Source organism: Sturnus vulgaris, chromosome 3 (genome assembly GCF_052056855.1).
Source record: "Sturnus vulgaris isolate bStuVul1 chromosome 3, bStuVul1.hap1, whole genome shotgun sequence".
Taxonomy (NCBI): Eukaryota; Metazoa; Chordata; class Aves; order Passeriformes; family Sturnidae; genus Sturnus; species Sturnus vulgaris.
In genome coordinates this window covers 3,702,821-3,717,333 of record NC_142245.1, presented here as the reverse complement: position 1 = coordinate 3,717,333, position 14,513 = coordinate 3,702,821, and the positions used below count along the sequence as shown (strand labels likewise).

The window sequence follows — 14,513 nt, the reverse complement described above, 5'->3', positions numbered from 1 at the left end:
TTTTTATATGTTGGCCTTTGATAGTTCTTAAAAATTGTTTTCAGAGATGTTTGGGTATTCCAGTCACTCTACCAAAGGCTGATGTCTTTGAAGCTGGAGGTACAAACGGGATTTGCTGTTGAGTGCAATCAGAAAAAGGGGGAGGAACAAGCAGGTGGAGCAAAGCTGGGCAGCTTCCTAACATGGGTTATTGGGAATATTGCCCTGCAGCCCCCAGCTTGCTTTGCTCCCCTGACTGCCCCAGTCCTGAGCAGCGCTCTGAGAGCTCCCTCCACTGGAAAAAGAGTTCAGTTGGTCATTACTAAAATGAATCCTGGTGAAAATACAGAGTGATAGTAGGAAAAATGAAAAATCTGCATTTGAAGCACTGGTATTTCCCCTAGGTGTTAATAAATACAAATCCCATGTTTTTAACCCTGCTGCTACACCTCATACGTTCCACTTTGCACTTGTGGAAGGGCTGAGTGTTAAAACCAGGAAAAAGAGAGGCACTGCCCTGGCTGGGGCATCTGTGCTTCAGGATGGTTCATCAGCTCAGATGGAATTGGGGTGTTGAGGGTCACTTTTAGTTGGAACAAGTGGAGACTTATATAATTGTGTGGCTTCCAGGAAGGGCACCTTGAGATTGGGAAGCTCTGTGTTCCCTTGCCTGTGAAATTCAGGAGAAGCTGGAGTGAGAACTGCTTGGAGAAATCAGTTGTGATGAACTTCCTAGTTCAGTGATTATGAGCTGCAGTGTGGTAAAGGGTACTGAGATATGTCCTCCCATTATCTCATTTAAAATGATGTCCTCTTGCTTTGGACTAACTCATATTTAAGTTGGAGCAATCTTTATTTTCAGTTGCAGTATCTTTTTTTTTTCCTACCTTTCTCTGGAGCTAATCTTTGAGATAATATAAATTGCCATTCAGATCTCTTATTTTGCTTTGTTTCTGGTAAAAGCAAACATCCCAGTCAAGGTTTCCTAGAGCTATGCTGCACAAACACAAGGGAATATGTGATCTCTTCCCCAGTTTGGGATAATGAGTCTTTGGCTCATTTACTCACTGCAAATGACAATCATATGTACCCGTTCACTAAATCCTCTGGAAAATGCAGGAAAAGCCAGGCTAGAAATAAGCATAAAAATAAATATAAAAACCTAGGTCCAAACAGCAAAAAGTCTGAACTACCAGAATGTGAAAATAAGAGATTTTCAAAGTGAAAGGTGACACCATCCTGTCTTCTTCATTTGCCTTTCACTTGTATTATGAGTTTGAGTCATGGGGCTCAGCCAAGCTTGGGACAGACATGGCAGGAATCTGTATCGGTCCAGTCATTCCCAGTGCAGTGCTGAGGAGAGGACAAATTCCCAGGAAGGGAATGCAAGCCATAGTGGTGAGAAGGCACAAGCCTCCTTCTGCCACATACAAAATGAAAGCTCTGGGGACATCAGAGAACGCAAATCTACCATAATAAAAACCTTTTTTTACTACACGTTGAAAGTTAATTCCAGAACAACAAAAGGAGTTAATTTCTCAGGCTAAACATTGTAGATGGTAAAGACAACACCAAGATCCATGTCTTTTAAAAAAAACCAGAACACAGCTTTTATTTCTGAAGCATTAAAAACCCCAAAAGAATGGAACAGAGACTCTTTTATACAGTACAACACCTTCCCCTCAGAGTTCAGGGGGGTTTTATGCATTGTGTCTGTACAGCAGCAGGAACAGGCAGCTCCTGGAACTGAAGCCTATGGGGAAATATCAGACTGGGACACCTCTTTGGATTCTAATGGCAAGCTCAAAGTTGGGATGGTCAGCATCTGTTACTATGATTGTACAGAAATTGGCACCCAGGAGTTCGTTTGAAAGGTGTCTGCAGAACTGTCTGCTGCTACTGCAGAGCATTTGGGTTTTTCAAGTCTCAGCAGCACACGAATGAAATTGCTTCATTACTTGGCTTTTTGCCCCTGGATGAGGGAAATCATCAGCTGCTAAATCTGTAGATGGGACGGATGACTGGGACAAAACATCCTCTCTGCTTAAAATCCACTGGGAGGCAAATCATCACATGTGGGTCACTGCTGCACTGCAAACCCCCCACTGCCTGTGAGCTTGTTTTGGGGAAGCACTTGGGAGGCTCGTTGTGGACAACCTCGTAAAAAGTCAGAACAAAACAATTACCCCTGCCCTAAGGATCCTGCACAATCTGTGACTACCATTAAATTTCATGTCTCTTTTTTTCTTAAGTTAGGTTGATCATGTGCCTTTACTTAGAGGAGTTAGATCTGTGCAGCACCTTGTCACTGAGCCTACTCACTCCTTTCAGCTTTATTCTCTTTATGGATAATACCTTTAAAAACTGAACTCCCAGCTTTGCTCTGTGAATAAAAGCAGAGTGTGTCTTGCTCGGCTTAATGCACCTTGGATTACAACTCTCATCTGGCTGTGCTCATGAGAGATACTGGAGGCAGACAGCTGGCCAGGCAGCCTCTCACTGTGTGAAATTTATGCTACTCTATTTGTATGTGATTACAAAAACAACTTTTCAAGGTTAGTGTGCAGGCTTGCTGCTGCTTAGCACAGGAACAGGAGTCCAAAGACTTTTTTCTGGTTGACTACCTTCATTATTAGTTTTTCTTCTTTTTTTGGTGGTTTTCTCTCCCTTAGAAACGTCAGGGTTATGGAATCTGATGTTCATAGTTTTACTGAAGCACAGTTTCAGAGTCTCACAAAACCACACCAATGCGATGGAGATAGTGAACTTTGAATGCATGGAACAATCACCCAGAGCTAATTAGTGGTTTGCAGTTTTAAGGGATAATCAAATGCTGGGTTCTTGTAGGAGACTAAGTGTGTACCATACTGCTCACTCTGAGGCTTTTTACATGCCTTACACAGACATACAGATAAAATAATTGTGGTAATGAGAAAGAGTCCACTTGCTGCAGACAGACCAGCAAAAACATACTTGTAGCTGGGTTTTGTTTTAAAGCTGGTGCACGAGTTACCTGGAATTTCCTGGCCGGTTTTCTGGCTCGACCCTGCTTTGTTGGAGGCAGTGACACAGATGTGGTAAGTGGTGAATGGCAGCAGGTTATACAGAGTGTGCTGCCTGGCCGTGGGGTAGATGTTGTCCATGACAAACTGCCTGTCCTCGTCGTCTTGGGCACGAAGCACCAGCTCATAGCTGTGAACAACTGAATATGGGGCACACCAGCGGATCTGTGCAGAGCTGTCAGTGATCTCAATCACCTCTCTGAGCCTGGGTGGATCTGGAATCTCATCTTCCCTCGACGTGCCAGGACATGAACACTGGGATACGTTCTGGAGTTCCCTGCACGGCTTCTGCAGGTGCCTGCAAGGATTGTAGTCACAGGCCACGTGGGCCGTTTGCACCGGGGTTTCCTTTGGCTGATCCCCATAGTCGTAGTCATCGGTGTAGTGTGGTGGTGGCGTGCTGGGTGCAGGCTCTGGGTGGGCACTGCTCCTCGTGGAGATCAGCTGAGGGGCACCTTCCCTGCCGTGGGTGGCAAAGGAGCGAATGTGGTGGTTGGTGGTGTGTGGGACTCCTGTTCCTCCAGTGGAATAATCACTGGTGGTCTGGTTGAATGGCCTTTCCTGGGGGAATGTCATGTGGGTTGTTCTGAGCCCTCTCTGTAGCTGTCCTGTTCCAGCTGGGCTTGGGGAGCTGTGATCTGGGGACTGAGCAAAGAGCTCTTGGAAAAAAACTGGGAAGGACGTAACAGGTGCTGAGGAAGGAGGATTGCTTGTGGATTCAGAAACTGCCTTTTCCTCGTGGGAGGAACTGTTGGCCTTTGTTGGGATCAGCTCTGTTGGGTTGGATGCTGCAGTGCTCATCACATCCCTCTGGACCAGGGAGCTGGTATACGTGTCTTTGGTTGCCATTGGGTTGGATGCTGCAGTGGTCCTTGCATCCCTCTGGATCAGGGAGCTGGTATAGGTGTCTTTGGTTGCCATTGGGCTGGATGCTGCAGTGCTCATCACATCCCTCTGGATTATGGAGCTGGTATAGGTGTCTTTGATCAGCATTGGGCTGGATGCTGCAGTGCTCATCACATCCCTCTGGATCAGGGAGCTGGTATAGGTGTCTTTGGTTACCATTGGGTTGGATGCTGCCGTGCTCATCACATCCCTCTGGATTAGGGAGCTGGTGTGAGTCAAATCCGTGGTCAGCAGAGCTGAGTCTGCTGTTACAACAGCAGAGGTCTCATCACTGGAGAAGCTGAAAGCATCATGATCAGGAAGGGCTGTGGTTGAATTGGGCAGTGTAACATTGCTCTCTGACTGGCATTTATTGTAGAGCTCCAGCAGCGAAAAAGATGTTGGAAGTCTGCCCGAATCTTCCTGGGATGTGCAAAAAGTCTCCCAAGCCCTGCAGAAGGAAACCAGAATAGTCAACACCCAGAAGAACATGACAGAATTCTGTAGGCTGCTTGGGTTGGAATTGGTGACCTGCTGTCAAAACAGTCTCGATGTCAGTGAGAATGTGAAACCTAGACCAAAGCTAGATTGTCCTAACAATAGTCCAGGCAGCTTTCCACAGCACTGACTGTGGAATTTAGCTGGAGCTGGCTTTTCGGTTTTGTAAGGTGCAGGGATATCTTTGCCCGAGGGGAAGCGTCCTTTGGTACAACAATGGCTGTGAACTTTAGCAAAGGGCATCGGGATTCAAGGCAACTTGTCTTAAAGGGGAACACATGCAGAGAGATGTAACAGGATTCCCAGGATTCTTAATCCATCTGCTTTAGGCAGCTGGAGGTGGGCTGACGCGGGACTTTTAAATTACTAAGATCGAATTCTTTGATATTTACTCGACACTGAAGTTTTGGTAAAGAATGCAACTGCTAAACCCATCCCCATGCAAAACTGTCTAATTTCAACAATCTACTTCCCTGCTCTCTGAGAGATTTGATAACAAATCTTCTTGGTGGCCTTTCAAAAGGAAGAGAGACCATTTATATGCAAATATTTCTTTTAACTGCAGCTTATTGTAATTAGCTTGTAAAACTGTAGGGGAGCACGAAAACAATAGGTGAGAAATGGTGCTATTTGCAAGGGGTTTTGTTGACTGCTGGTGGTGATGTAAGCTTTGTGAATAGCTGGGTTAGGAGAAAATAATTTGTTAAATATCCTCCGAAGTTTTCCAGTTTCTACTCTCAGCGCTGGCACATCAAGGCAGCTCATTTTGTATCTTCAGCTAATAGTGAAATATGGTCCAAAACAGAAAAAAATATTCTCATCTTAAAGTAGAATCCACAGCTAATAATATTTTATGTTTTGTCCCTGAAAGGGACATTATTTTGCATTTCTACCCCCTGTGGAAGGGAAGAACACACAAGGAATTTGAATAACTTAGTGAATGGTGGTGACTGTCTGGTCCCCAAACAAGTTGCACATTGAAGCTGTGTCTGACGAACATTACTTGATTTCCTTGAGCTCACTTACTTTTGCAGAACAACTTTCTCAGGCTTGGACAGCAGCCAGGAGAGCTGGCAGTCACACAGCAGAGGATTCCCAGACAAGTTGATGGTGATGCCATCCGATGAATTAGTGTTCCAAGGATTCAAGGAACTCAGGTTACAGCTATAACAAGACAAATGCAATAATTAAAAAATGCTGAGCTCCCTTCCAACAACTGGAGAGTGCTCAGTATCCTATACCCTTATTGTGTGTAAGGCACAAAGCAATATTCCCAGTTCCCCTGGCAGTAACCAGCTATTAAACCCACCATCCTGCACGCTCAGATCTGCTCTCTTTTTTTCTGGGACTTTAACTGCAATTCCTTTAAGTTTGGGGATGATTTTTAGCACTTTGAGCTGGTATTCCTGCAAGCATTGGAATGTGCTGTGTAAATTCAGTAGGAAAATCAGGGGGGGATGGAGTCCATAGGGTTTTTGCTTTGTATAGGTTAATTTTCCTGAAACTGGTTTCTAGGCACAGCCAGTGCTCTAGTGTTTGTTTTCTGATATGCTTATATCTGGGTTGGTATTATAAAAATGTTTCAAAGTGCTCTTCAGATATTTCCCCTTATGCTGCCTGCTCTGTGTGCACTTCACCTGCTCTTATTTTGATAAATCACTTTCAGACTTTTGTCCCTCTTAGTATTTCAGGTATGTGACATACCAAGAGGTGCTACCCCTAGAATGAGGACTAAAACATTGCTTTTACTAATGCTGAACAAGGAATTATGTTAAACTCTCACCCTAAAAGATTTTTGTCTGAGATGCAGGTTTTAGGGAACTGTCAGCATTTATCCTTGCAGAGCAGGCAGCCCTCAGTGCCCTGCTTCTCCTCTGGTGGGATATTGCCATGGTAGGTGTTGGGAGCCTGATGTGTATCACAAGTGGGATTCAGTGGATCTGTGCTGGTCTAAACAGTGCTAGCTGAATTCATCCATTGGACAGGCAGGTAAGGTAGAGGAGTGGGAACACAATGGATATAATCTCAAGCAAACCATTAATTGTGCTATGAGTCCCAGGCTGCCCCTTTGGGCTGTATCAGCTCTATCAGGCCAAATCACAGGTTTTACATGGCAAAGACAGCAAGTCCACACCTCCTTCCAAATCTGACAACAAACTGTTCAAGTCAGCTCCCAGGCACCACAGCGCTGTGAGGCAAAGGCAGCATTATGTGAGGAAGGACAAAAAACCCAACTCACTTCTCAAATGAGAGATAGCTCAGGTGAGGAGCACTGTCAAACATCTCTGTCTGCACAAAACCCAGGGAATGGGAGTCCTGACAGTGCAGCTCCTGGAGACCAGGCAGGGACTTGAAGAAGTCGCCATCGAGGTTCCTTAACCGTGGCATGTTTGTCAGGTGAAGTACTCTGAGGTTGGCCAAGTCCCTGGCCCACTCTGGTTGAACTGAAAGAGAAAAATATATTTATTTACACCTGTTGCCTAAACAGAGCATTCTTGTGGATTTCTGCCTAGAAAAACGGTTTGAATTCAGAGATATAAAGTATCTGTCACCTTCTGCAGCTATTCTCTTTGGGAAAGGAATAGAACAAAAGGCAATACACCGGAGTGTAAACACTCATGCAGCTGCATTTTTGTAAGAGTGTCTGCAGGTCAGGCTGTCATAGGGCAGAGGAAAATAGAGGGGGAAAAGGACAACAAAACTGATAAGAGATATGGAACAGATTTCTTGTTGGGTGAGATTAAATGAACAAGGATTTCTCTGCTCAGGAAAGTGGTCTAAGAGGTCCCGACTGGTATAAGAAAGGCAAATCCCTTATTTCTCCTAGCACAGGAAAAAGAGCCAAGAGACATGAAACAGAAAGAATAGGTCTTGTACAAAAGGGCCTTTCCTTCCCATGACTCAATAGGGTAACTCACTACCACAAGAGGGATTAGGAAAATTCATGGAGGAAATTTGGTGGTGCAGCTGTTTAACGTGAGTTGAAGTGAAGCCTCTAGCATGAGGAGCCCCTAAGGCCCTGGCCCTGTCCCAGGCTGAGAACAGCTGGGCAAGGCATCTCACATCTGTGTGTCTCAGCACCTGAGGTACAAACTGAGGCTGGCAGGGGAGCCCAGTAAAAGGGAAAAAACCTCCTGTGGATTGCTCGGGGCGGGGATTGTCTCCCCCCTCAGCGGAAGTAGGCTGGCTGTGGATGGCACAAAAAGCCTCTCTCTGTGCTACTTCAATGCAGAGCTAAAAGCTGAGTGTAGCTGTGGGGACAAAGAAAGATTTCAGCAGCCTGTCTGGAAAGAGAAACTAATTTCCTCCTGTGCTTCCCAAAACTAATCCCGGGGCTGACAGGGGGATGACTGTCAGTAGCAGACAGTGGGATTAGGATGGAGGTGGGTGACTACACTGAGAGAAATTGTCCTGTCTCATGGTGTTTGGTCTCTGCCCTTCCTTTGGGAGGCTGGTTTGCGTGACAGTGCCTTGCACTGTCCAGCTTGGACCAGCTGTTTGCACGTCTCAGTGTGCAGTGTTCCCCTACACTCCAGGCTCATCCCAGAGGATGGGAACCAGCAAGGCTTCTGCTCCCCTGGCCTGACCAAGCCCTGTGTTTACAGTGGGAAACCCAGGAACTTACTTTTCTCAAAAAAGGTCCCGCTCAGATCAAGCACACTGATGGAGTTTCCAGTCCTGTTCATGGCCTCGCTGGGTTGTGTGCCGATGGCAAAAGCAGAGTCCCGAATTCCTCTGCTGTCATCCTGCCCGAGCAGCGTTGCAGAGAGGTTCAAGAGCTGCAGCTGAGGGTAGCAGGTAAAAGCCAGTGGCTGGATTTCAATCAGTGGATTTCCAGCCAAGGACAACCACCTCAGGTTAGGTAGGGCAGAGCCATGGCAGGATGGCACAGATGACAGCTTATTAAAGCTCAAGTCCAGCTTGGAGAGACTGCTGAGGGTTTCAGATCCCCACCTCACTGACCAGAGGTGGTTGTGCCTCAGCGAGAGGACACGCAGCTGTGGGAGGTTTGCTATCTCTGTGCCATTCACCTCTTCCAAGAGGTTATTGCTGAGATCCAAGCTCTGCAGGGTCTCGGGAAGGCAGACAGGGAAAGCTGTCAGGCTGTTGTTGGTCAGCTGCAGGGTGATCCAGGTCCTGTTCTTCCAGTACTCACAGGACATGCTGGTGAGGTTAACGTTCTCCCAAGTGTCTTCCTGAGCCAGCTGGAAAAAGGTGGTGACATCCCTGGATGCTGCTCTGCTCACCGGGCCATGTGCTGTGGTCCCCAGCAGCAGAGGGAGGATGAGCAAGGGTGACATCATCCTTGCAGTTTGCAGGACCTGTATCCTTTCTGTTTCAGAGAGGGGAAAACAAAACATCAACATTTAGAGCGAAATTAAAATCCCTCCAGGCATCTACAAACTATTTAAAAGCAAAACAGTTTATAAGCCCTTTCCTATTATATCCAGACAGTGATAAGGGATAATTAATAGCTGTTCTGTAATTAAACTTAAGTAAACGTGAATCCTTAGGGACAGAAGTATCATGCAATCTTAGTCTATGTGCCAACAGTTTTTCCTGCAGGAAGCATGAACTGAGTTGCATCCCACAGCAGGAGCATCAGTGTCAGCAAGTTGTCTTGCATAGTGTCCAGTTCGGCCAGCCCAGTGGGAAGAGTTTTCCAGGGGTTGATAACCAAGTGTACCTGTGGCAAGGGACTGTTTTCTGTGAGGTTGTCCATGCAAAGCAAATGAATGGATCTGAAGACAGAGGAGAGTTGCCAAACCTTAAAGCACAGGAGCCCAAACTGGGCTGAGTTGTGATGGAGCGGGGAGGTAAGAGTGCATTTCCTATGTTAGGATGGACTTTCCTTCTCTTAGCACTTAGCAGAAATTGTAACAGCAAAACCAAGGACTTGTGGGCTCTGCAAGGGCAGTTCTCCCCATTCTGAGGACAGTCCCAGTGGGGACCCCACAGGCGCTTTGGGGCTGCTGAGCAGCTGGCAGTGCCCCACAGCCTGTCTGCCAGGCAGCGGCAGGGCTGGCTCCTGCTGCAGACCAGAGCCACAGAGAGAGCACGGCCCAGCTGCTGGGAAGGGATGCACTGAAAATGCAGCTCCCGAACCACATTGCAGTGGAAGTGGTCAGAAACTGAGTATGCTCCTGGATCAGGGCCCCAAAGGCCTGAGCGCCAAGAAGCATTTTATTTGGTGTTACAGCTCCCTCTGTATTCCCTCCTCCGCCCACCCCTCCTTTGGTCTTTGTAAAAAAAAAAAAAAAAAGTCCTTAATGACTTGTGCGAGGTGTCCACAGGTATTCTGTGTCAGAGGAAGGAGTTAACCCCAAACTCGTGCTTTTCTTATTGAGCTGTCTTTTGAGCTTCCCGATATCAAAATGATCATTGCTTATCTAGAAATATATTACAGTGTAGGGTGGTAACCGAAACTTACGAGTTATGAAATATCTCAGACTTATTCCAAAGTTTAATTACTCCTCGCTGTTCCCTGAATGATGCCAGGTCTTGCCCAGACTGTTATCCTTTGCTGCCATCCCAGGTTTGAAGTGGGGACCAGCAAAATAGGATACACCAAAATTATGTGTTGCGTTTGCCTGTGTCCTTTTGGTCAGCTGGAACCGAGCGAAAGCCAAGAAGCCTCAGGGCTTCCCGGTGACCGGAGCCGCTGGATCCCCTGCTCCGCAGCACACTGGCAGGGAGTGGATGGGAGGAATTGGGTGCTGTATTCCAATCTTAGATTTAATCTCAATCTTTACCTCTAAACCGCATCCGCTTGCACGTACCTGTCCAAAAGTGCCGGTGCCTCGTGCCTCCGCTCGGAGCGCCTCCGACTGCCTGGCCTTGATTTTATACGCTCGGGGTGACTCAGCCGACAGCGTGAAATGCCTCTCTTCTGTTCCCAGCTTTCCCTGCTCCCGGCTCTGCCCACAAGCTCGAGCGAGGTCTGTTCCAGCCTCGCTCCCCCGCTCCCAGCTTTGAGAGGGGGCGGCTCCGGGCAGCTTTCCCCGCTGCCTTGGCCCTAGCAGGAGGTGGGTGGGAGGGCTCTTATTTCCCAACACTCAGGCAGGGCTGCTCCTGTCCGTCTTTGTCTAAGCAGAGGGGGGTAAAGGGAAAAGATCAGTGTCAATAGTCCCAACTCTCACGTCTTCCAGCGGCGGGGGGAGGGAGAGGAATTGTTGTGTTCCTTTGTTGGCAGGTCAGGATGATGTAAAGCTGAGGCTCTGCTTGCTGACATGAGCTTTGGTCTCTCTTTAGGCGCCAATGAGGGGCTTCAAGTGTTTAAATTTCTCTCTAAGGCTCTTGCTCTTGGGGAGTAAATCCTGCAAAAGTTCACGCAGGACAAATTACTTTTCCAAGGAGGCCCTTAGGATATGTCAAAAGTGAAACTCTCACCTGCTCCTCCCGCAGAGAGGAATTCTCTCTGCCGATGGAGAGGGCGTGGGGTATGTCACTCCCTGTGTGACGGCCTCGGGAGGCCTCTTCTGGTCCCGCTGTGCGTGGGTTGTGTTCTGCGTTCTGCATCTGTGTACCACATGGCTTGGGAGAATTCCCCTCCTGCTACTTCTCTCATCCTTTGCTGGATAAGTAAAACTGACAACATAAACCATCTCCCACTGTGGGACCTGCCCTGAGCTGGGTTTTTCAGCATTCCCACAATTCAAACAATAATTAGGTCGAGAGCAGAGAATAAAGTCAGGGAAACGATCCCAGAAAGGGATGAGTTGATGGAGATTGCTCCAAAGTAAAAGCAAAAATGTGGTTGTTCTGTTGCTACTGTAGGACAAGTAATTGTTAAAATTTCCGAGGAGTCAGTGCTTTTCTTTTATCGGGGCAACAAAACAGATCCCTGGCATGAAGGCAGCAGCGACCTGTAAACTTCGGTGCTAAAGTGCAGATAAAGGTTTGGCTTGCCCAAAAACCTTGAGTCTGCAAGTACACATTATGCAGACCTTATCTACTGACCGTGTGGGTCATGATGTGCGTGGGGAGAGAGCCTTGAAAAACCCCAGAACATCCACGGAGCAGAGATAGGGGCTTCCAGAAGGACTCTCTGGAGCCATTGCGGTTCCCTTGGAGGCCGGGCGAGGTGCACATGTTGTTCCCCTGGGGAATGGCTCTAGGGCAAGACGAATGGTTTCCTAAATGAGGGGCTAATCCCACCATTGACCCTGGAGGGGCGGGGCAGCCGGGCCCGGCACGTGCGCACCCGCAGGTACCTCCAGAGCTCTGCGCTCGCTGCGGTTCAAAGGGCAAAGTGGAGCAGGTTACAAAAATCTGAAGAATTTGCCATAAGAGAAGGAAAGTCCAGCTCCAGACAGGCCTGCCTTCCCTCTGGCTTCGCAGAGCTGCTGGCTGCGCTCCTCTTTGGGAAGCCGAGGAGCAGGGAGGTGGCCTGGCTTTGCCCTGGGCTATTAAATGCTTGTGTTTGCTGCCCTTAGCTCGGTATTTACGGACAGTGAATTTTCATTGCTTATTTTAGGGTTATTGGTTGTCTTCTTGATTTTAATGTCTTACAAAAATACTCCAGGAAACTCGGTGAGCCAAAAGCTGCCTTAATTTTAATGAGTTCATCCTTACTGACTTCATTTTGGAGACTAAGCCGAGCAGACTGTCAGACTGGGGAAGCTCGTTTTGGTGAAGGTGGAAGGGAGGTGGAAATTTTGTTTGCCCAGAGGCCCTTGATTTCTGAGTGATACAGAGAACCTGGTGCAAGAGGCAGAGCACCTCTGGGAAATGAGCTTTCGTTAATTTTTATTTTCCATCTTTGTTTCTGCTTTTTTAGATGGCCAGTTTTGGTAGCAGGTATTGTATCTTCCCAGCTCTTTGCTTAGCCGCAAACTCTCATCATCTGAAATATTTCTGCTATGGTGCCACATCTCAGGCAGCTGCCCAGGTACTGCCGGAGGTTTCCCAGGGCAGGCAGCAGCCCTCGTTCACAAGTTTCTTTGAAATATCTGCTAACAGCAGGCAGAGATTTCCCCTTTGTGACTCACTTTGGCCTGTTCTCACGTCGCCTTTTATTCTTTTTTCCGCTTTTCTGAGAGTTTCAGTGACAACCTGAGGGAGCGGTTAGCAAAGGCAGGCGTTTCTGTCAGCCTTTTCACACGGGTGATGCAAAGAGAGCTGAAGCAGGCGCCCCCTCCCCGGGGGCGATTCAGGGCTGCACAAAGCCCCTCTGCCCGCAGGAATTCTCGGGCTGAGCCCTGCATTCCTTAGTGACACCAAGATAAGCAGAGCTGGGGCGAGCAGGAGAAGGTGAGCATCGTACCAGGCTGTAAAGTTTAAGAGGTGAATGTTTCTTACTGGCCGTAATCCAAGTGATGGTTAAGGATGAAAATATCCTGAAAAAAATCTGGAGAATGGCTCTTAAAGCCAACAAAAGAACCGTTTCACGGGTCTGTCCACAGAGCAAGCACAAGCAGGACATTTTCCTACAGAAAAAGGGGAGAGAATGGAAGGAAAGGATTATTTAGCCTGAGGTTTCAGAAAACGATGGGGTGTGTGTCACCTAATGCAGGCTGAAGGCAGTGGTGAAATCTTCTACGGAATTTGATGTAAGAGCAGCAGGATCCATCTGACATCGGCAGTGCTTTACCCTGACCTGGCTTGGGTTTAATTAAGCATCGTGTACAGAATAGGGTTGCAGCTGGGCTGAGGTGTAAGTTTCCTAAATGTTTGTTTTCATCTAAAAACATTCCTGTCCAGGATATCATCTCTGTATTGCAAAACTTCAGGGCAGACGCCCCTGTCCTGCTTTCATTCATTCTGGGAAACCTCTCCCACATCTGGCACTATGCAATTAATTACGTTTCTACAGCCCACTGAGCCCGTGGTCTTTAACCCTGTGTATAAAGAGGTGTGATGAGCTCATTATTGCACAAAAAGGGAGGATGTGGAACCCCACATGCATTAAGGGACTGTCCAGAGCGTGGCTGGGACGTGCTCGGTGACATGGGGTGGGATGAAAAATGCCTTGAAGCTGTGGCTGGTGCAGGTGTCAGGCAGAGCAGGCTGGGGCAGGCCTCCTCTCAGGTGCTGCCCACCATATCCAGCCTGGAATTGTGGAAGTGCAGGAATGCCTGGGGTCAGGCCTTCCCACTCTAACCTCTCTAGCATGGAGCCTTCCCATTGAAACCTCTCTTCTGCTTGTAGTAAGAGGAGCTACAGTCACATGCAGCACTCAAAGCAGCTGGATGAAAGCAGTTTGCTTTCCTACCTATCCCTTACCTATTGTGGAAAAGCCTTGCAAAGTGAGTGGGGCAAGGAGAAGAGACAGCTGAATGACCTAAGGAAATGCAGAGAGAGGGCATCAGCAGGGGATCACTCCCTTAAACCGAAAATGGCAAAGGAGAGGGCTTACAGCCAGCCAGGATGAGCTGGCAGAATTCCTCCTTGCAAAGCAGCAGTGAAGGATTTAGTCGAAAAGCAGTGACACATGGGGTAAGATTGAAGGAGGGGCAGGAAAGAAAATGGAAATATTTGTTCGTTTCTCTGAAATCCTGGTACAGACAGCTGGAACGGCGAGTGAACGTGCTTGTTTAGCAACGAAATGAGCCACACACTGCTATGAGAGCTATGCTCAGATTGCCCTGTCTCTGCATTCCTGTGCTCAGGTCACGTAGGCAAGTGGCAACTACAGGGCCTCCATGCAGCACTCTGGGACAAACTGCTCTGAGAGTGGCAAGCATGGGCTGTGCTTCCCGGGGAGCATCCACAGCAGCCTGGCATTGCTCACTGCCACATGAGGGGCTCCATGCAGGCATGGTCAGGGTCCTCACTGCAAAGCCTAAGTGAAGACTGATTTGGAAGGCAGCTGTCTGGGGAAGAGGTGCTGGTACTAATAGAAACATTTAGCTCTCCCATGGCACCCTTAGGCAGGCTTTAAATATGGCCAGCGTTTGGACTTGGGTGGATCTCACAACGTGAGGAAAATACTTGGCTTGTGTCAAGCACTTGGCCAATGAGTAAGTTCTCTTCTGAAGGAAAACTGGATGGTTCCTCAGCCTCTGCAAGAAGTACTGAGGAGAGGGAAGAACAGAGGGCTGGGAAGCAGGCTGTATTTTTTTCTTTTTGCAAAATGTAAAGCTGTAG

At 47.8% G+C, this 14,513-nt stretch overlaps 1 protein-coding gene and 1 long non-coding RNA gene across 3 annotated transcripts in view; one reads left to right on the top strand and one right to left on the bottom strand.

Annotated features, from left to right (window-relative positions):
- Positions 1–14,513, top strand: part of LOC148224137 (uncharacterized) — a 56,953-nt gene that overhangs the window by 2,436 nt on the left and 40,004 nt on the right. The gene's annotated exons all lie outside the window — the stretch shown is intronic.
- Positions 1,565–10,513, bottom strand: LRRN4 (leucine rich repeat neuronal 4). Of its 2 annotated transcripts, none has more exons than XM_088160741.1 (5): positions 10,205–10,513; positions 8,050–8,757; positions 6,664–6,868; positions 5,451–5,588; positions 1,565–4,377 (listed from the first exon to the last, which is right to left on the bottom strand). In XM_088160741.1, exons 2-5 carry the CDS (start codon positions 8,726–8,728, stop codon positions 2,775–2,777), a joined length of 2,625 nt encoding a protein of 874 aa, XP_088016867.1. In that variant the 5' UTR covers positions 8,729–8,757; positions 10,205–10,513; the 3' UTR covers positions 1,565–2,774. The 2 variants fall into 2 exon arrangements, with proteins under 2 accessions (XP_088016867.1, XP_088016868.1); XM_088160742.1 differs by having other exon boundaries at positions 8,050–8,753; positions 10,205–10,261.

What these genes read in the sequence shown, in the direction of transcription:
- LRRN4 (XM_088160741.1), bottom strand. Translation starts at nt 8,728, where the DNA reads ATGATGTCACCCTTGCTCATCCTCCCTCTGCTGCTGGGGACCACAGCA. An exon ending in CGGGACCTTTTTTGAGAAAA is followed by an intron (nt 6,869 to 8,049) that starts GTAAGTTCCTGG and finishes TTTCTCTTTCAG; the next exon opens with TTCAACCAGAGTGGGCCAGG. An exon ending in GAGAAAGTTGTTCTGCAAAA is followed by an intron (nt 4,378 to 5,450) that starts GTAAGTGAGCTC and finishes TTCCTTCTGCAG; the next exon opens with GGCTTGGGAGACTTTTTGCA.